At 34.5% G+C, this 20,635-nt stretch overlaps 5 protein-coding genes across 7 annotated transcripts; 3 read left to right on the top strand and 2 right to left on the bottom strand.

Moving 5' to 3' along the window:
• Nucleotides 1–571: 571 nt before the first annotated feature.
• LOC123200713 lies at nt 572–2,143 on the top strand. The gene is made up of 3 exons (XM_044616053.1): nt 572–1,118; nt 1,194–1,343; nt 1,776–2,143. The coding sequence occupies exons 1-3, from the start codon at nt 913–915 to the stop codon at nt 1,867–1,869; spliced, it is 450 nt and encodes a 149-aa protein (XP_044471988.1). The 5' UTR covers nt 572–912; the 3' UTR covers nt 1,870–2,143.
• A 2,765-nt stretch (nt 2,144–4,908) lies between these two features.
• On the top strand, nt 4,909–7,747 carry LOC123200714 (auxin-responsive protein IAA27). Its single transcript, XM_044616054.1, has 5 exons — nt 4,909–5,478; nt 6,396–6,625; nt 6,720–6,861; nt 7,093–7,154; nt 7,398–7,747. The coding sequence occupies exons 1-5, from the start codon at nt 5,066–5,068 to the stop codon at nt 7,433–7,435; spliced, it is 885 nt and encodes a 294-aa protein (XP_044471989.1). The 5' UTR covers nt 4,909–5,065; the 3' UTR covers nt 7,436–7,747.
• Nucleotides 7,748–8,551: 804 nt separating this feature from the next.
• LOC123200715 (DNA-directed RNA polymerases II and IV subunit 5A-like) lies at nt 8,552–12,667 on the bottom strand. 2 transcript variants are annotated; one of them, XM_044616056.1, is made up of 6 exons: nt 12,424–12,667; nt 11,461–11,594; nt 10,897–11,103; nt 10,461–10,640; nt 9,912–10,025; nt 8,552–8,905 (listed from the first exon to the last, which is right to left on the bottom strand). In XM_044616056.1, exons 3-6 carry the CDS (start codon nt 11,095–11,097, stop codon nt 8,780–8,782), a joined length of 621 nt encoding a protein of 206 aa, XP_044471991.1. In that variant the 5' UTR covers nt 11,098–11,103; nt 11,461–11,594; nt 12,424–12,667; the 3' UTR covers nt 8,552–8,779. The 2 variants fall into 2 exon arrangements, with proteins under 2 accessions (XP_044471991.1, XP_044471990.1); XM_044616055.1 differs by lacking the exon at nt 11,461–11,594 and having other exon boundaries at nt 12,424–12,665.
• Nucleotides 12,668–13,393: 726 nt separating this feature from the next.
• LOC123200972 (rRNA N6-adenosine-methyltransferase METTL5) lies at nt 13,394–17,089 on the top strand. Of its 2 annotated transcripts, XM_044616402.1 has the most exons (9): nt 13,394–13,553; nt 13,632–13,688; nt 13,762–13,859; nt 14,157–14,226; nt 14,347–14,395; nt 15,035–15,123; nt 15,219–15,266; nt 16,419–16,478; nt 16,714–17,089. In XM_044616402.1, the coding sequence occupies exons 1-9, from the start codon at nt 13,494–13,496 to the stop codon at nt 16,822–16,824; spliced, it is 642 nt and encodes a 213-aa protein (XP_044472337.1). In that variant the 5' UTR covers nt 13,394–13,493; the 3' UTR covers nt 16,825–17,089. The 2 variants fall into 2 exon arrangements, with proteins under 2 accessions (XP_044472337.1, XP_044472338.1); XM_044616403.1 differs by lacking the exon at nt 16,419–16,478.
• Nucleotides 17,090–17,474: 385 nt separating this feature from the next.
• On the bottom strand, nt 17,475–20,081 carry LOC123200865 (polyprotein of EF-Ts, chloroplastic-like). The gene is given in 8 exon segments (XM_044616252.1): nt 17,475–17,916; nt 17,918–18,108; nt 18,110–18,318; nt 18,422–18,502; nt 19,077–19,101; nt 19,154–19,557; nt 19,651–19,779; nt 19,859–20,081. Coding segments are annotated over 8 exon segments (1,488 nt in total). The 3' UTR covers nt 17,475–17,690.
• Nucleotides 20,082–20,635: the final 554 nt, after the last annotated feature.

The following is a 20,635-nucleotide window of genomic DNA, read 5'->3' on the forward strand; positions in this document are numbered from 1 at the left end:
ATATTATTCTGCTGTACTTGTGCCCTATTTTAACCTTATCTTAAATGCATCGCTTTCAAAATCATTCATCTAATCTATCCATAATGCTACCCACAATACTATTCTATCGATTTAATATATTGTTTTATTTTATTTTATTTTTCTGTTATTTAAGTCTAATCTATCTGCATCAATGATCCAAGCTAAGTGGGCAAACCAATAGAAATCTATGGTAATTAGTAAATGTTCTTATAGGTAAACAGATTTTTATGTTTGAAAAATATCTGAATATTGGTAGGCCAAAAGATTTATTCCCGACTAAGGTTTAACCCATTCTCAAAACCTATTATAGGGTTTCAAAGATCTAAACATCTTCTATTAAAATTTTTTGTTAAGATGAAAGGTAAAACCTTTATTTCACATTTTATGTTGATTAGATAAAAAGACTTATTATGTTAGGAATGAAAACAAATATAATTCGTAAGTTTTATCATGTTTAGTTGTTATGCTAAGTTCTCATGTTAGTTTTTGTATTTTGCTTGGCACATAAGAATTATATAGAATAATCTTGCTTGCTCTCTATGGTCTTTCTTTTCTCTCTACTGCAGCTCCTTTTTCTTAAGCTTTTCTACTCCAGAAGCGACACTAGCTCGAAGAGTGGATTGCTTTGGATCATCCTAGTCATAATCTCTTATAGATCATATGAAACCAGGTCTTGCATTTAGAATCCAAGACGCAGTCAGGCATCTTGGCATTTGGTGGTTGGTTGAGGAGATTGATTAAATGGATCCTTATGAGGGGATTTGATCTAAGACCTCTTTGCTTCCATGACAAGAAAAATGACAAATTAAGCTATTTTATTGGGAATTGAGACTAGTTGATTAACCAGCAAGTAATTGTGTTATATAGTAATAACCCCAAAATGACCCCTTAATGCTTCCCATGAGATTACCACTCCATTTGGTCTGCAACTCTTGTGAGAGCAAATTTGTGATATTTCCAGTAGGATTGACCTGCTTTATTTTCCAGGGAAATGTAGCTCTTGATGATGCTTGTATCCTCCTACAACCAACTAAAGAAATGGCAATGACTGATATGGCTAGCCATGCTTTGAATGCTCTGGAGGAGAGCTCTATCAGGTTTCTTGTCACATTTTTGAAAGCTAGGGGATCAATTTGTCAATTCTTGATTGTTGATATGAATTGCTTTCTAAGGTGGCTGCTTCAGCTTCTTCTCAACCCACTTCAGGTCAACATGAACTGCACTTTGTTTTCTTCCACAAACCTGATTGTTTTCCAGAATCAGAAAAAAAAAAAAAGGCGGCCATTTTTCTGGTGTGCACTGCGAGAAGATAGTCCTAAAAGGTATTCCTTTCTATACATGTTTGACTATTGGTCTTCATGTAGATTTTGTTGGTTTCTGTTAAGAGTCATATATACATCCTTAGACAAATGCTACATTGATTAAGTATACGAGAGACTTTGAGTCATCCAAATAATTTGGGGATGCTAAGTTGAAACTAAGTAAATAAACTATGAATTCTTTAATTTGTTAAGACGTGTTTTGAGTTGCGAAACCCAAAAACAAAATCAAGCTATTGGACCAGGGAGGGGAGAGTGTTGCCCCCCTTGAATGCCAAGCCTGGGGCTGTTTTTACGTCGTAGACACTGCATAAATCAATACAGATTGCATTATTTTCCTAACTCATATTCTCTGTATCTGATCTGATATTGATATACAAGGAATCAATTTGCCTTATTTAGCCTGAATTTGTCGGTGTTGGCCCTGGAAAACAGGTTTCAGTGGGTGCTGGAGAATTTGAAGATATTGACTGTGGGTAATATTTTCTGGATAGCAAGTTTTCACAATTCATATATATGTCAACTATAAAGTTTTTGATCTTTTAGCCGACTCTTTACGGGAACCTTCATGATACCATTCTTCAATTTTCTCTTCTTTTATTTATCTTGAGACCATGCCCCTTTACTTGACCTGGAAGACAATCTTTTCAAATTTTTTGGAAGTAAACCTATTGTTGATAATATCGTCTGGGAGAATTGAACCCATGCCTTTCTATATTTAGAATCCCTCCATTATCACCTAAACTGATCCTGGACGGAAATTTGTATCATTTTTGATATAACAGTTTGTGTGCAGAGTCAAATTTCCGCCAATCTTTTTTTTAATGGCAAGCACTTGGAAAAGCTGCCATCTTCAATGTGATCGGTTGGTGTAAGTGGAGTGGATTTAATCATGAAGTATTGAATTTCGTAATTGAAAACTTGATATCACATCACATTAGTATCATATATATTTCCAACTAAGGCTGGCTGCCTTTTGTGCTGAAGCAGACTTCCCTTTTCCGGAAAATTAAAAATAAATGCCATAACTTAGTTCTATAAATATGTTCCAGGAAGGGATTAACCATAACTAGGGCTGATTCGGCTCCCATTAGCTTCAGAAATTCATCTATCAAAAGAATTTGACAGCAGGGTAAAATTTTCAGGCTTTATAATTATAAGTTTGACACTCAGCCACTACTACCTCAACTGAGCTGTGAACCTTTGTTCTCAAGGCTTTTGAGGCCCACTAAAATTCTCACTAAAAATTTAGGGTTTTCCACAACCAGGAGGGAAGTAGCATCCACTCTTAATGGACGATCAGATGAAACTTTGAATCTAATAACTAATTTTATAATAAATAAAAAATTTAATTTTGAAATATTATCAAATTGGATTTGAGTTCTTACGGGATTTGAATTTTTGCCCCTCCTTTGCTTTAATTAATCAAATCCTGTATGGTGCCAGTGGCTGCTGTTTTTAAGATTCATTCTGTCTTTGCTCTGATCATGACAACGATTTCATTTCTTGGAGTTTTTCACCATATATCGAATGCCCTGTTTGGTTTCGATTCATCAACTAGTTTTTCGGTCCTTGTCCAAAACCACGAAATAATTAACTGGTTGAACTTGAACATGTATCAATGAAACCCAAATCCGTTCTATCTTTTCTTTCTCTAACCAACAACTGAATTTGGTGTGAATACGACCGCCATTACTGTAAAATGGATACTCTGCTTGAATATGGAATAAAGAAAAAGAAAAGACAACTAGAATCCTGAGCCGTTAGTGGAGATTAATCCAATATTTTCTTGGATTAAACACCCGCAACACAAATGCTTTCACCACCATTCAAATTCTTACATTAAATTATGATATACTAAACGGGTAAAATTTTAAATAAATTAAAATTTAATCTTAAAATATTATCAAAATATCATTAAGAAGATTTACACTCTTACTGTACAAACAAGTGTGGGGATTGTTGGGCAATGAATTGAAGCTCATCGTTACAGAGGCAGGGCACATATGCCCAGTACAATTCTTTTCTTCTCCACTATCTTGTAAGTTGTGACACTATACCACTGTCTCTGTCTCCGTCAATCAGTGTCACTGTCCCATCAAAAATTTCTTCTTTTTCAAAAAATTATCTCCGCACTTGCATTTCAAAGCGAATAACTATATGCCCTTCATTTCCAACTCACCTAATATTCATAGAAGCTAAAGGCAACAAAGGTCCTGGTCCTGGAGCTCAGTGTTATTATTTGCAATGGCGTTGGATCTATGTAACAGAACGCCGTTTTGTCCCCCACCAACCAATCTCTTTGCCTGGAGTTCTGTTAAACCCTGCAAACTTTTATTACAGTAGGAAAGTTTAATATCCATCAACCGCCCTTTCAAATGTTTTTATTTTTTCAGGGAAGAATCCCATCCGAATTGGCCTATTTAGATTGGGGTAAAATTGATCACGCTGAAAAGGTAAATTTTTGAATCTAATGACTGATATCACGACTATTAAACTGAATAATACAAGAATCTCATCTTGATCAGACGTTTACTGATCTCAGAATCCTTAACCTCTCTTGGACCTTTACAAGGATTCCACAATACTTTTCATGCTCAGGGCCTTTCAAATGTAATTAGGGTTAACTAATACAAGAGATTCAAGGAAACAAACAACAACACTGACCTCTCATTCATGTCTTCAGAGACAGAGATTTCTTTTCAGTTTATGAGACTGCCGTTTTCTTTTTCTTCTCTTGTTACTGTCTCTCCTGTCAGCTTTGTTTCACTTTCTCTGCAACCAAACGCCGAATCCGCCAAAATATATCATATATTTTTTTCCTTGTGATTTTCTGTCTTCCACCCTCTTCAAAATCCGAGAAATTTTGGCCACCATTTCGTCCTTTCGTTTTCTGTCGACCTGAATCATTTTCTTCCTTTCTCTCTAACACTGTGTTTGCGCATCTTAGCAGTTTCGTCCACGTCACCATTGCTCGGCGCACTTTAGCTTTTTAAATTTTTATCTGTTCTAAAAATAGATTAAAAAGGGGCAGTATCGGAAAGTTTGCCCCGAAACTTTCTGTGCATTGTCGGAGTGGTTGCCCACAAAAAGCTTCATATAATAATAGTAATAATAATTTATTTATTAATTAATTTAAAAAACAGCGACTTACTAACCGAATATAGTTTTTAGAAAAAAAAAAAGTTAAATGTGTTTTATCAGCCCAATTTACTTGAGTTCGAGGTTAATTCGAAATCGAGTTTAAAACGAGGGATTTAAATAAATTTTTAGTTCAAAAGGATTTATCTTGTTAAGTTTATATGTTAAAATTTTTAATATGAATCGATAAAAATAATATTATTTTAATTAATAATTATTAAAATAATATGTTTTCAGTATTTTTTGTTTACCTATATTATTGAATTGAATTCAAAATTTGATTTGAGCTTAAATTTAAAACTCGGACTTAGTTCTTTTTAAATGTGTTAAATTTGAATAGTTTTATAACAAATTTAAATATATTAAAACTTAATTCAATTCGAATTTAACTTTATGTAAGCGCCTGAGGCAAACTTATTAGTTACTAGCAGTGGACAGAGAAATACATGAACAAAAAATACGGTATCCAAAAAATAAAAGAAGCTTCTCTGTTTTGCTTTTATCATTAATAATAATCAACTGAACGTTGATATATCCTGTTTTTTTAGAAACTTGTTTGATGTTTGTGTGAGTAGTGTTGAAGTATGTCAGTGGAGCATGATTTCATAGGCTTATCAGCAGAACCAGAGGTTCCAAATTCAATGGAAAACTCAGGACTAAACCTGAAAGCAACGGAGTTGAGACTGGGGCTACCGGGCTCAGAGTCACCTGAAAGAGAGAGCAGTGAGAACAAGAACAACACTATGGTTGCTTCACTGAAGAGCTTTGTGGGTTCAGGTGGTAAAAGGGGTTTCTATGATGCCAAATGGGGTTTCTCTACATGTGACCATAACTTGTATTCTGCAACAACTGCTGCTAGTACTGGATCGAAGCTCCTTGGCCCTCCCAATTCTCATTTGTCTGCTCCGGCTGTGAAAGAGGCGGCTGCTCAGTCGCCAAAGCCGGTGGTGGTGCTGCAGGACAAGAAGCCTCATGGAATTGCTTCTTCTTCTTCAAAGTAAATAATTTTTTTTTTGGTCTTGTCTTGGCGTCCCAGACTGTTTTCCTGTGTTTTCTTGTTTACAAGAAAAATCTTAGTCAGGAGAAGCAAATCAGTATTTAATTTTGGAAATTTTATGAGTTTTTCTTTCAATTAAGGGAGTTTTGCCCCTAAGTTGTTCAGTACTGTGGGTTTCTAATTTACAATGCTTGGATTTTGTTGTCAACTAAGCTCAAAATCATGCTACATGGTTTTTTATTGTTGACTGCTCTCTTAATTTCTTTAGCAACTAGGTGATTCATTACTAAAAATGGGGTGATTAAAACTTTAAAAAAGAAGGTCTGGTTTAAGCCTCTTATAAAACATTGATTTGAATTATTTTGAAAAAAAAAAAAATAGGTGATTCATGCTTATATGTTGCTTTTGATCCCATTTGAATTTCCACAGTTTGGCTTTCTATATATCACTTTTTAAGGATGTTTTGCATATGAAGTTGGAAGTACAGATAGCCAAGGCTAAAGTTCACGGAAACAAACCTGCCTAGGTTGTGTAACGTGACGGATCAGAGATATAATGCAAAGGTGTCCAAATTAAATAAAGATTAAAATTTAATGATGGAATCTAAAAAGAGTTGGTCTATTTGATATTTTGAATATATTAAATTAGTAATTTTTCTAAACTAGAGGGTATTAAAATAAGGGTAACTCAAAATTTTCGAATCGAAAGGGGTTAGGTGACCATCTTGACCCCCTTGGTCCGTCCTTGGATGTGTTATTGGTTTCAAATTTAGTAATTATGACTTCCACAGGAGATTGGTATCTGAATTTGTTTTACAATTTTTAGTTGTGTTAAATATGGAAAAAAGTTGATTGAGATTCTATGTTAAGGAAATCACAATGAACTCTGAATCCTTAATGTGTGTATTGTTGTGACAGGGCAGAAGTTGTGGGATGGCCACCAATTCGCTCCTTCCGGAAGAACACAATGTCTTCCCATTCTCCGAAAAATGAAGAAGATTCTGATGCCAAGCTGGGATTGGGGTGCTTGTATGTCAAAGTCAGTATGGACGGTGCTCCCTATCTGCGGAAAGTTGACCTGAAAACCTTCAGTAGCTATACGGAATTTTCGTCAGCTCTAGAGAAAATGTTCAGCTGCTTTACAATCGGTAATACATGTTTGTTGCTCATTCCGGCATCTGCCATAAACACTAGCATTATATGGGAAGAGAAGTTAATTCTGTTTAAAAATGTCTGGTTCAGGTCACTGTGGCTCGCATAATATTCGCGGCCGAGATGGATTGAGTGAGAGTGGATTAATGGATCTTCTCCATGGTTCTGAATATGTACTCACCTATGAAGATAAGGATGGTGACTGGATGCTAGTTGGTGATGTTCCCTGGGAGTAAGTGTTTTCTCAACTTACAATTTTGTAAATTTTTGGTTAAAATGCAGCAACATTGATGAATTGCTGCTCAAAGTCATTTCAGATTTTTGGAATTGCGATATTACAAATTGAGTGGCAAAGAAAACATATAGTCTAAGTAGATCAATTTCTCATTTCTGAATTCAAAGTATATTTCTGCTTGATTGGTTGGTGATGGAGTTTTCTAATATTTGCTGGTTGGTGCTGCAGCATGTTCACCACCTCTTGCAAGAGGCTTAGGATCATGAAGAGTTCAGAAGCTGTTGGCTTAGGTATGCTATTAGCTATTGGGTGATGTAATTGTTTTTTTTTTTCCTCCTACTTCAAAACCACCCAATCATATGTTACCACATTTGATTGTACAGAAAAGTTAGCAAGACTTACTTGTATTACTCTAATTCTTAACCAATAAAATTCTACCCTGTTTTTATCGAATGTAGAATCTGGTTGCGGAGTGAATCCTAGTTTAGGGGAACAAAAAGACTGATAAATGTTTCTGTATTTGCTGCTTGCAGCTCCAAGGGCAATGGTGAAGTGCAAAAATCGTAACTAGTCTGGTACAGACGCTTTTGCTACAAATGGATCTCATATTGTCCATAGGGAAAAGACCATTGAAATTGCTTCCATCTGAATGTCGAAACTGCTTAAAGGGTATCATTAACTGAGTCCGCAATTTGCTTAAAATTGAAGACTTGTGTACTAGGAAATAATTTCTCTAGTTTTGCCAAGACATAATGTTTCTGGAGGATTTATTGATAGGTTTCTCCTCTTTATCTTTTTCGAAGTATTTTGATCATGGCTGTATAAATAGTTTGTTGTACAGTCTCTCACTTGGTATTAAATAGAACTCTGGTATTATAATCTCTGTTGGGTTCCCAAGAATTGATGTTTCTTTAAATGCCTTTTCATCTATATGACTAATTAGATTGAATTCAAATCAAGTTTGTATAATCTTAAAAATATGTTCGATTCAAACGAGTTTAAAATAAACTTGATTTAACTGAATTCAATCTAAAGTTTTAAGTCTAAAAATTAAATATTTTAAACTTAAACTTAAGTTCAATCTTTTAAGGTTGTTAGATTCACTGAACTCGCAAATTTAACAAATTTTGATATGAATTAACTAAAACAATATTGTTTTAACTAATATCATTAAAATAATATCGTTTTAATAATTTTTTGTTTAGCTATAATACCAAATCAAGTCTAAAACTTTATGCAAGCTTGAATTCAAATCGTATTTAAGCTTGACTCTTTCAAACAAACAAAGTTCAAACAATTTTAAGACAAACTCAATGAGCTTAACTCTACTCAAATCAATTCGATTTGACTCAAATTTAACCCTGATGGCTGGAATACCACACATCTGGAAGTCATAAAATGCGGATCTATCTGGGTAGGTTCAACGGGAGAATTCGACTAGCATATATTGAGAAAAGAGTATTCTGTCACTCCCCAGTGGTAAATTACTATTTTCAAAGTGAACATTTACCATTCCAAACACAACAAAGATCACACATTGTTAGAGCGCACCCACAGATTTTTAATGGGGAAACAGGTCTTTTGGTTAAGTTATACTGCTAATTAGTAAAAACTCAACCTGCCACAACTTGTAACAATTAATGGAAGGCACCAAAAAAACTAAAATATAAACATTCAAATCAATCAATTATCGAAAGGAAAATGTCCCCACAACCAGTAATTGCCATTTCCTTTGTACCATAATGAAATTTCACTGATTAAACAAATGAAAGCTTTTCAAACCAATATCACAGGTTGTCTTAAGGTCCAAAACTCAACAGTTATGTTTTGCATTTTGACACAAGCCATGATAAAAGCACTTTGGTTTGTATTTGATGCTAAATTTAAGTAATTACTAAACCTATTAAACAAACAATTATACAACATATCGATAGGTGACATAACGACCAGCAGTCTCACTTGGCCGGATAACCTTCACAACTTGTCCACGCTTAAGTCCGTAATATCTTGCAATTGGATCACTCACTTGAATGCGAGGCAACTGAGCTCCAACCACCCCAAGAAAATAAAAGCAGTAGAGTATCAGACATAAATAAAACCAAACTTAGCTATCTGTATAAAATGCATATGCTACAAAATTTGACACCTGGAGCTCCAGTAATAATATCTATTTGTAGTACTCCGCATGGTTAAGAACATGAATCAGGATTCTAATTTAAGATGCTCCCAGCAAAGAGAAGCCAACAGGATAAATAAGCTAAAAGGTTAAACCACCATGCAAGTGGGGTTCATAACTCTCGGAGTAAATCAATAATAGATCATTAAACAAGTCATTAACATATAACTATTATTATTATTATTTTGTTGGGACTATTAAAGTATCATTCCCCCAAAACTAAAGTAGAAACAAACTAAGGCAGTTTCTTGATAGCATTCCCCCAAACTAAGCAAGTTGGGTTTGTGCCTCTTGGAGTATAGAAAGCTATTTAAGAAAAACACAAAATTTGCAGTTTTAACAAAGGCTAGTACAAAAAAGTCCATGAGCTTAATAAGTCTGAAACTCATATACAAATCATAAACATTAAGCTTAAGTTGCTTTTCGGCAAAGAAATTGTTTATTTAAATTAGCACTACTTCGCTTTAACTGCTGCATCAGTGAACCATCTACAACAACATATTTTAACAACAATTCTCATTCTTTGGATGCATACACACACACACACACACACACACACACACACATATGGCAGGACACATACAGAAGCATTTTTTCTTTCTTTTTTTTTTTGGGATAGGGGGGAGGTTGGAGTCCATGGTAAAAATAAAGGGGTTCAACCATAAAAAAAGTGCAACCATTTTTACTAACAAGACACTGCAAACTGTACACAAGGAAGTTTCTTGAAGCTTTCAAGTATTAATGCAGCAGAAATATGATCAGTTTATAGCACATCAGTTGATCAGAACTTATTATGAGCACATTAGTAGTAATGTCACCATAGATCAAAGTGCATTTTTCACAAGAAGATACCCAGATTCTCAAAACATACCTGTGTTTCCTTCACTGTGTACCTCTTCAGCAATGTCTTCTTCTCTTCATTAGCAAGCACCTGATGCTCAGGAACAAGAACATGCTCTTTGATGTTGACTAAAAGCTCTGCCTCCTTTATAAATTGAGCAACAAATTAAAATGACAAAATTAACATCATCCTTCACAAATTCAGAACATAACCCTTTGCCCTTTCCACAAATAAAGACCCAAAAAAGAAATATGAGAAAATCTTTGTGTAAAATCACTCTCGAAAATTATTTAAAAAAATAAAAGAACAAAAGACATGAGAAAACCATTTTGTGCAGCTAACAGGTACTTTATCAAAAGCAACATTTCAAAAACTAAATGTTGGATGACAGGTATTGAAAATTCCAATGATTTATTACTATGGATCATCCATGGCATAAACCAAAGCCCTCAGTCAAGTAAATGAAAAAAAACAAATTTCTGCAGTAACCACGCAGAAGCAATATACAAATAATCCTAGAAAAGTTGATACATCAGATGAACCCAGCTAACCAAATGACACAGTAGCAACTAATTTTACCTGGAAAACTTCCAATTGGAATTTTGCAGAGATCTCGTTTATACATGTCCGTGCAAAGGGAGTCAAGTTCTGTTGAACCACCAAAATTGCTCTGAACACATTCTCTGATTTCATTCGATTGGTATAAGTCTTCATTGTCTTAACCCCAACTTTTTGTTCTTCAGGAAAGAAAACATAAATCTAAAACACAAGGAAAACCACTCAAGATTTTTGAAAAAAAAAAAAAAACGACAAAGCATGGGTACCATGTCTAAGAAGACAATGCAGTCATATATCTTTAAAACTTGACTAGAGACAAACTGATCTAGGAGAGCAAAATCAAAGAGCAACATATAATCAAATTCACTATGGGGCAAAAAAAACAAAAAACAGTATACCATATAAAGTCAAAATGGCCGTGAAAATACAACACATTTGCAGACAATCAAATGTGTACCTGATCAGAGCTATTGTTTCGCATTGCTTTATTGATAACGAGGTCCTCCCTCTTCATGTTCTCACCATATTTCGAAAGGAACTGTTCTTTGGTCATATTAATCTCAAAGTCTCCAACAAAGTAACCCCGATCCCTCAGCATCTGCATCACGGTCTTCCTGATTCTAAAGAGCCTTTTGATTTCTTCGTCTGACAAAGTCATCTTTCACTGGCAATAGGTATCAAATATAAAATAATGAATCAAATAATTCAATCTTTAAAGCATTGTCATTCTACCATGATTGAATAAATACATGAATCAGTTTCCACTTAAAATAAAATAGAGCTACTAACATTTATGCATATTCAACAACCACAATCAAAAGCCCCATCAGTCTTACCAAACCCTAACCTAATCAATTGATAACATAGCTTCCACTATCCTACACCAGAGAGTGAGTTTGTGTGAATTAAACGATAATACAAAATATTTTAGTTCTTAAAAGAAAAAAAAAAGTAATTAACAACCACAGAAAACCCTAAAAAACCATAAATTGCTGCTGAAAGGCAAGAGGAAAGGAGGTACCTCCAATACAAAAGCAGGACCTTGAGGCTATGAGAGTGTAACTCTAATCCCAAGTCCTTAAGAAGCATCCTTGGTCTCTTTTAGGGGTGTGCATGGTCTAGTTTGGTGTGGTTTAAGATATTTTTCAAACCAAACTGAAAAAAACAGTTTAAAAAAAATTCAAACCAATCCAAACCATTTTAGATTATAAACCAAACTGAAAAAATAAGGTTTGGTCCAGTTTGTTTTACTATATAAAAATCATTCACTTCCAATGTAACATACCTGAGGGGTGGTATTGTTATTGGGGAAACCTTAGGGGAAAATCAAACTCTAATTTTCATAAATGATGACATCATAATTATTAAGAAAAACAGCATATTAACACTTCAAACTCATCAACCCAAACACATCATTTTTTCTGACAAAAATAAATAAAAAATAAAAACAGGTTGTAAGCGAAGGAAGCAAGGGATGATATTGATATCACCACCAAAAAACATGCTTTTTTATTACATAAATAGTCTGCGTTGATGCTATTTCATAAAGATAACAGTTGTTGACTTTTGATTACCAGGCAGTAGTTAGCACACTATCAGATGATAATCCGTTGTCCTCAGATTATGTATCAAAATTTTGAATATTACATAGTAGGAATTTTGTCAAACACGTTGTGAGCACCTGCGCTCCTTCTAATAACATCCAAAGACAAATGAATGATAAACAAATAAAGACACTCATCCACCAAATGAATGGTTGAGCAAGTAAACAACCAAATGAATGGTTGAGCAAGTAAACAACCAAATGAATGGTTAAGCAAGTAAACAACCAAATAAACAAATCGGGAAAAGAAATAAAAAACAAAATCAACCAGTTTCTCACCCGAAGACAAATGAATGCTAAACAAATAAAGACACTCATCTAGTTCAAGTAAACAACAAAAAATTGCATATAATAAACAAATCAGGAAGAAGAACGACTAACCGGCGAGTTGAGCGATGACTGAGACGAGTCCAACGACAGCAGAGCTACGGAATTGTTGGATGACAAGTTGATTGACGCCCGAGATTCTGACTGAAAGCAGAACGACGGTGACGGAGCTTGTTTCTTTTCCGGCTAGAAACAACGACGTTGACGCTCTGGGCAGTGGTTGGTTGCGCTCGCGAGGGAGAGACAGAGGAACGGATACTGAGTTTACAATTAGGGCTGTGGGGTTGTATTAATGCAAAATATATATATTGAGAAACACGAGTAAAGTTTGATTTAATTTGAAAATTATTTAAATTATAAATTAAAGCATAAACATTTTTTTAAATTTTTTTAACTTAAATTAAACAGTTTTATAATTCAAACTAAATTAAATTAAATTATATATTTAAAATTAAATTATATATATCTCCAATAATGACCATTTTGGTCTAAACTGATAATTGTATAGCAGGAGTCTTTATGAGACCGAATTATACACACTTCAAACAAAAAGTAATTGACTTTTTTGGTTTTATTTGTTAGATTTTAGAGTTCACATGTTTAAAATTAATTTTTTATAAGTGGTGGGTAATATTAAAACTTTAAGCTTTCAAGGGTGGAATGGAATGAAGGAGGATATTTCACTGAAAACTTTGAAATGAGTAAGAATAATATTTATTTATTTATGTTAAAATCTCCCAGGTATTTAATAGAAATGGTGCTTAATTAGAATATTCGATACTAGTGGTGTTTTAATTTCTATGTGGATGAAAAAGGTCACATATTTTTTATTTTAAGGGATTATTTGATTTCGTTTATAAAAATTATCTTAATAATATTTTATTTAATTTATTAATAATAAATTATTATTTTATAAGATTATTAAAATAATTTTAATTTTATTATAATTATATTATTATTATTTTTTTTTTTAAAAATAATTTTTTATTTATAATAATAAAATGCTATTGATAAAAACCTAATGTTTTTTAAAAAAAAAAATGGCAGACTTCTTTGAAAATCCCAAAATAGGGTTTTTAAGAATAAGAATCTTGTGAGTGGATTCTCATTCTCCAAGGCTAAAGATGAAGCTTAAGCAATTAGAAAGCCTCTTAGGCGACCTTGAACAGTTCTCCAATCCAAAGGTTCCTTGCTCACTGGAACACTTTATGAATGATTCGAACGCTTTGGGCGAGGCTCTGATTATATTTGTGTTACTGCAGGTGGAACTAGAGCAGTATCCGACGGGACCCCACATCGCTGCTCGCATGCTTTACACTGTAATTATTACTCTTTGATTGGTTGTAGGATTAAATTTTCGATCTATGAATGACATGTTTTTATATGGAGCAGGCGGAGAATTCTTTTGGGGATGTTACCAATAAGTTAGTGGCAGATTTTGGTTGCGGGTGTGGTACGTTAGGTGCTGCAGCTGCTCTCTTGGATGCAGAGTGAGTCATGTTTTGGTCGCTTCTTAAAGTTGTCAAATAGACATTTTCACATCATATGTGTCCTTCCTCAACAACTAATTATACTGGTCATTGTTTGTAATTCCTTTGATCTTTCATATATATGTTGTCTCATGGATTCTTTGAACCGAATTTGTTCTGAAAAGTGTTCTTAAATGGTTAAAAAGGTTTCTTGATTACAACTTTTATGATCTCTGTATAATTTTTGTTAGTTTTTTTTTTTATTGCAAACATTTTTCCATTTATATTTATTATTTTTGTTCCTTAATTTTGTAACAGACAGGTTGTTGCTATTGATATTGATCCACATTGTCTTGAGACAGCATCGAGAAATGCAGAGGATCTTGAGGTACTATATCTTAAGTTTTTAGCATACGATACTACTCTATCTTTATGCTAATTTAGTTATAGCTTCAATAATTAGAAGTTCCTTAAAGCTGATGCCTTGCCCTTTCATGATGAATTGCAGTTGGACATAAATTTTATTCAAGGTGACATCAGGAACTTAGAATGGAGAGGTAAAAACATCTCCACCTACTTCCAGTCTCTGCTTGAGATCATGGACTTTTCATCTTGGTACATCCATCGATTTGGTTTCATGGTTTCATCAGATACAATTAGCACCTATTAAGAGACAGTGAGTCTTCCCTGGCTGAAGTCTTGTGCATATGCAACAAAAAGTTTTCTTTGTTTACAGCCACTTGGCCTTCTTTATTATTTTTTAAATTTCATGATTTGAAGTTCAAGGAAAATGGTATTGTGGTTCATCTTTCTATTTTTCTAATTTTCCTGTTGTGAGGGTCATTGTTGTATAGTGAAGGTACTTAGGATGAGGTGGACGGTTTGTGTATTTTGATGTAGGAATTGCCGGGTTATGAATAAGCTTCCTCTTGTAATGGAAATGAGTTTATTGATAACTGTCTCTTCTCTGGGCTATACTTATACTATGTTGGACTTTTGTCTATCAATGATATCCCAAACAGCTTCTTCATTAATTTGTGTGATTAATAAGATATTTATTGATGAAGAAAAAGGTATTTGAGTTTCTAGTGGAGTGCCTAATATAAAATTTAAGTTTATGAGATATTTTCTTCATTTGCTTTGTTGTCGAACTTTTGCTACTTATATGTTTGCCTTATGATCAATCTCTTGTTTAGGTCAGACTGTTGATACTGTTGTAATGAATCCTCCATTTGGAACTCGGAAAAAGGGGGCTGATATGGATTTCCTCTCTGTGGCTTTAAAGGTAAGTATAGGACTGAAGATTGATGCTATATGTTTTGATTTGATCTCTTTTAATTTATTATGTATACATTGCTTGTGTATTGGTTGTTGAGCTAGGTTGCTTCTGGAGCAGTTTATTCCTTGCATAAGACTTCCACAAGAGATGTGAGTCATTTTTCTTGGAATATCTAGCTGTTAATTTTTTAAATTGTCTACTCACACATAGCATGATCTGATCTGCCATTCAATTATCTTATACAATATTCTCAGTTTTACATGAATTAAGGTAACTGAGTCATCAGTATCTCAGGTCATTACATTTTGTAAATTTGTAGCCTGGATTCCTTTTTTTAATTGATTTGTCTATGAAGCAAAATATGGATATATAATATTTCCTTTCAGCTTTTCTGTTTATGTGTGTGGCTGTATTATTTTTAAACGTTCCTCAAGTTGAGTGGCAAAAGTGTGGCGACGAGAACAGTTGGAATTTGTGTCGCTGGCTGGATATTGTTTACGCAAATATCAGCTTGATGAAATCAATATGGAAAATTTGCGGAAAGGCCAGTTTTATGCAAAATATTTGATCTGATTGTTACAATAATCAATGTTTAGGGACTTGCTAGACCCAATTATAGATTGCTCCAGCTTCCCCCTTCCCCCCCTCTTCTTAGTGCTTGTTTGTTACAACTTATATACTTCTTAAAAGATGTTTTCTAATTTATAAAAAGGCTTTGTAATTTAATTTTTTTATGTTGATTCGCTACAAATCAAGAAAGAGTTAACAAGTGATTGGATGGAATGGTTTTATGTTTAATGACATCTCAAAATTTGAGCCATTTCAATAATTTTTTTTTATTTTTAAATTTCTTTTCAAAGTTTTTAAGCGTAAAATATACCTCAATGTTATTTTAGAAGTTTTTCATTTCCTTTCTTTGTGATATAACCCACTTTGTTAATTTATTTCTATTGAATTGTTTTATGTTTACGCATTATATGACTTCTTTTTAATGTCTTGATTTTCATAAGCTTTACTTGAAAAGTGTTGTACTGAATGGAAGGTTAGGGCCTACTTCTTATGTCATCTTAATCTTTCAAAAAATTGCATAATAAGTGGAAGCATAAAAAGATTTTATATTTTCTTTTTGTGGACATAGCTATGAACCTTTTTTTTTATGAATCTGACTTGTTTGTTTGCTTTATTTTAGGCATCCTTGTGGCATTATATACTTCATGTGACATTGAAATGTCTTAAATTTTTTGGCAAAATTTTTGCTTTGGCTGACAAATGATAAGATCTTTTTCGTCTTGGCATCTCAGCATGTGAAAAAGGCAGCCTTGCGGGACTTTAATGCTAGTAGTGCTGAGGTTCTGTGTGAGGTGGGTGAAGATGGCTCTATGGAGCCAGTTTGTTGACCCTATAAAATGGTGTTCGTTTAGAGATGCTAATTCTTTATTCTTGCATTGTTAAGTGATATTGTTGTGATGCTGGATGAGCATATCTGCTTGAGATTGTTAATATTATTACTGTACTTTCTGGACTATAAAAGATGATGCTGTTAGTCCAATGATCCTTAATTGATTTCTTACGCATCATTTTTTTGTTTTTTGCCAGCTTCGGTATGATGTTCCGCAATTATACAAATTTCATAAGAAGAAAGAAGTGGATATTGCTGTGGACCTCTGGCGATTTGTTCCTAAGAGGAATCAAAGAAAGGTTACTTAGCATGTGCATTGTGGTGTAGAGTAATGGAGAATGGGAATAGACTTTTCTTTATTTCTTGCATCTTAATCATGGTTATGAAAATTGGATTGGACCAATTGATCTGATTGGTTCCACCTTGACTTCGTGGCATGTTCAATCTGATTGAATGGTTTAATAGTTTGTCGTTACTGTGTTAACCATCCCAGTTTATGGTTAAACCACTGGTTTTACTGCAGTTTAAGGACATGTCAACTCTAACACAATATTTGCAAATGTTTTTTTGAAAGGTTGGCATTTGAACTTGAATCCCATCATTTGTGGGGGTTATACAACACTATCAAAGCATGAATGCGTGTGTGGTATATTGTAAATAATTAATTGTTTAAATGGTGTTATTTTTTGGACTCAGAAAAACTTGAACCAAAACTTTAACTGGGTCAAGATCTGATCCCATTATTAAAACATTGATCTTGATTTCATGTTGTGCAACTTCATGAAACTTATAGTCGATCAACAATTTTTTCTTCATTCTCATGAGTTTATTGGAAATATTCTCAAATTAGAGACCAAGGAATATTCGTGTTGTTCAGGGACTTTCCTAATCTGGGCAAATCAATTTTTTGTGTTACCCCCCATATTTCGATTGACCGAAAATAATAATACAAACATGCTTCCAGGGAACTGTATTTTCATATTTTCATTTAGCCAAAAATAGATTTGGAATGTTCCTCTTCTTCAAAATCAAAAGTCGTGGATCGTGTAACAAACTAGAAGAGAAAAACTACCTTGCTTTAATCACAACAAAAAGAATCAGATTAGTTTCTCAAATCAAAATTCACCCATCTGTATTTGCAAGAGGGATGAGCTGTTTCTGACATTCTCCCATTTCATGCTTCAGTTTCTGTTTTTGCATCTTCAATTGACTCTCCAAGAGTAAATCAAACAAATCTTTGGATTTTTATGTTCTCGCCAAGAGCAGCAACCGTTCGCTTCACCAAGTCTTTCACCAATATACTGTCATCCTTTATGAAGGGTTGCTCTAACAGAGCAAGCTCTCCAAGCCTCTTTGTGATCCTCCCCTCCACAATTCTTTCCGTTATTTCTCTGGTTTTGACAAAGGTCCTCTCTCTGCATCTCAATCTCTTTTTCCTTGTTTATAATTTCTTGTGAAATGTCTTCAATGGATACAAATTGCACCTGTGGGCACGCCACAACTTGCATTGCTAGATCATCAACCAACTCCTTGAAATTTTCACTTCTACCAACGAAGTCAGTCTCGCAATTGACTTCAATTAGGACTCCAATACACGAGTCGCGAGTCATGAATGTACGAACCAATTCTGCCTTCTGCTGCAAGTCGGCTTGATTTCTTGTCAGCAGCTGATAGGCCCTTCTTTCTCAGGTACTCCTGTGCCTTCTCAAGATCCCCTCCAGTTTCAGACAGAGCTTTCTTGCAGTCCATCATCCCTGCTCCTGTTTCCTCCCTTAGTTTTTTAACAAGTGCCGCAGGGTGACCTGCAATAGGGTTTGTGCATTTGTAAGACTCGCAACATATTCAAACATATAGTTAAGCCACATTATTTTCACAGACAGTAAAAATAAAGTTTATTTGATTAACCCTTAAACAGCCTCAGATGGACGGACAGATTTTTCCCTGATTCTAAGACCTGAGTTTGCCAAGTTTCCCATTCACATGGAGCTGCAGAACCAAAAAACTTTAGGCAATAAAATGCTGCGGGAAATATCGGAACATTTAATTGATGAAAATTAGAGAGAAAATGAAACCTACCTCTGATTCTTAATCATTTATGAGAGATTCTCATTCACTTGCTGAGGTAAGATTCTGACGGGGTATAAATTCCATCTCAAATTAATAATGATTCTAATTGCTAGACAACACAATGAAAATGAAAATCAGTGGTTAACTAGCTCTAAAGATGTCTTGTCTTGAGGTCTTCCCAGGAAGACAAATTTCATGTTGGGATGAAATGAAAAGTTCATATTAAACATACTCAGAAAAGTAAGAAGTGAAAGAATACTGAATTTTTTATGCACAACTTGACAAGTCCAACAGATGGGAGGACTACTTATTTTCAACCCTAAATCTGAGCTAAAGCTGTGACACATTAATACCTACTCTTCCATTCACATATAATAATCTTTTGCAAAAATTTTATGGTTAGCCTATACATTACAGAGAATCTAATTCATGAAAAGAGCATTAATCGGTGCACCATATCACAAGTCAAAGTTCACAGAAAGCAGTCACTTACTTCTCAACAGTTTTCTTTGTTTCCACTGCAGCAGGCAGATCTTTTACCACTAATTTTCCTGCAGTTTGAGCAGCCACTTCAGCAGCAAAATCCTGGCTTTTCTTCTCCAAGCCCTCCCCAAGATTGTACTGCACAAACCTCCTCCCTTTAATATTTTCTCCAATTGTTGCAATGGCCTGTTTCACCCAGTCCTTTACCACCACATTATCATTCTTTATGTAGGGTTGTTCAAGCAATGCCAATTCCTCAAGCCTCTTCTTGATTCGTCCTTCAACAATCTTTAACCTGATCTGCTCTAGTTTTGACAAGAGATCTTGCTTCTGAATTTCAATTTCTTTCTCCTTGTCCACAAAATCTTCAGGAACATCTTCTGTAATGAGATACTGTACTTGAGGGCATGCAGCAACCTGCATGGCAAGATCATCAAACAACTCCTTAAAAATGTCCCCTCGGGAGACAAAATCTGTCTCACAGTTCACCTCTATCAGGACACCAATCCTGCTATCGTGAATATAAGAACCGATTCTTCCTTCTGCAGTGGCTCAGCTGGCTTTTTTTTCTGCACTTGCTAAACCTTTCTTTCGAAGAAACTCATGAGCTTTGACGGTATCTCCTCCAGTCTCTGAAAGAGCTTTCTTGCAGTCCATCATTCCTGCTCCCGTTTCTTCACGAAGCTGCTTTACTAGAGCTGGTGATATAGATGCTGCAATGCACAAACAAAATGGCAAAAAAGGAAAAGATGGTACATGCTAGTAGGAGGCAGCCATTGCTATACTAATTACATATAGATGCTGGATTTACTGTGTAAAGCACCCCCCTTTGGTATTGTGAAAAGATTCTAACAGAAGACAAAAGAGGTAAAACATATCTCGCGGAGAATATAGTATGTTTTCCAGATTTTCTAGTTGGATTGGATCTTGTTAAACAATAATTGTTCTTTATTATAAAAGCATTAACAGGAATGGGTGAAACATTGCTTATAGAACATGGGATCACAGGCATCATGTTAACTGCGACAGCAGGATTTAGGGTCTAGTTGGCAGCTAAAACTAGTTAGTCATCAGATTTTCACCTGCACACAATAAAAGCATAGGTCATAAATCCTTGCAAAAGAGACGCCCAGGCATATGCAAGATAATCTTAAGGCGCATAGTATATTTTACGACTCTAGAATTTTACAAGCAGACAAAAAGAAAGTTCAATCTCAGTTCATACGTGGTTCTAACTTCCATATTTGCAGAATTTGGCTTAAAAGAGAATAGCATTTCAAACAACAAGAAGCCCGCTCTGAGGTCAAGACTGAATCAATGTTATCCTGACAACTCTGAGCATTGCTAATGCCAAAAGTGAAAATACATCCTCTTGGAGGTAAATCTTTCAACAAATTCCATAAGATTCCTAGGTAGTTTTCCTTTGCGAAACACCTAAAACTTAAATCAGCATTGGCAATACATCACACACATAGAACTCAATCTCTAAGCAATGATAAATAGAAGTCTGATCATGGAAACAGTGCAAAGATTTAAAAATCCAGAATTTTTCCCAAGCGTGAAATATCT

The sequence above is a fragment of the Mangifera indica genome, chromosome 17 (genome assembly GCF_011075055.1).
Source record: "Mangifera indica cultivar Alphonso chromosome 17, CATAS_Mindica_2.1, whole genome shotgun sequence".
Taxonomy (NCBI): Eukaryota; Viridiplantae; Streptophyta; class Magnoliopsida; order Sapindales; family Anacardiaceae; genus Mangifera; species Mangifera indica.

Excerpts from the sequence above, each read along its gene's own strand:
- LOC123200713 (XM_044616053.1), top strand. The coding sequence starts at position 913 with ATGCTTCCCATGAGATTACCACTCCATTTGGTCTGCAACTCTTGTGAG. Across the intron at positions 1,119-1,193 it reads CTGGAGGAGAGCTCTATCAG|GTGGCTGCTTCAGCTTCTTC; the intron begins GTTTCTTGTCAC and ends TTGCTTTCTAAG. Across the intron at positions 1,344-1,775 it reads CGAGAAGATAGTCCTAAAAG|GTTTCAGTGGGTGCTGGAGA; the intron begins GTATTCCTTTCT and ends CCTGGAAAACAG.
- LOC123200714 (XM_044616054.1), top strand. The coding sequence starts at position 5,066 with ATGTCAGTGGAGCATGATTTCATAGGCTTATCAGCAGAACCAGAGGTT. Across the intron at positions 6,626-6,719 it reads GTTCAGCTGCTTTACAATCG|GTCACTGTGGCTCGCATAAT; the intron begins GTAATACATGTT and ends TGTCTGGTTCAG. Across the intron at positions 7,155-7,397 it reads TTCAGAAGCTGTTGGCTTAG|CTCCAAGGGCAATGGTGAAG; the intron begins GTATGCTATTAG and ends TGCTGCTTGCAG.
- LOC123200715 (XM_044616056.1), bottom strand. The coding sequence starts at position 11,097 with ATGACTTTGTCAGACGAAGAAATCAAAAGGCTCTTTAGAATCAGGAAG. Across the intron at positions 10,641-10,896 it reads GAAACAATAGCTCTGATCAG|ATTTATGTTTTCTTTCCTGA; the intron begins GTACACATTTGA and ends CTTGTGTTTTAG. Across the intron at positions 8,906-9,911 it reads ACACAGTGAAGGAAACACAG|TTGCCTCGCATTCAAGTGAG; the intron begins GTATGTTTTGAG and ends GTTGGAGCTCAG.
- LOC123200972 (XM_044616402.1), top strand. The coding sequence starts at position 13,494 with ATGAAGCTTAAGCAATTAGAAAGCCTCTTAGGCGACCTTGAACAGTTC. Across the intron at positions 13,689-13,761 it reads CTGCTCGCATGCTTTACACT|GCGGAGAATTCTTTTGGGGA; the intron begins GTAATTATTACT and ends TATATGGAGCAG. Across the intron at positions 13,860-14,156 it reads GCTGCTCTCTTGGATGCAGA|ACAGGTTGTTGCTATTGATA; the intron begins GTGAGTCATGTT and ends ATTTTGTAACAG.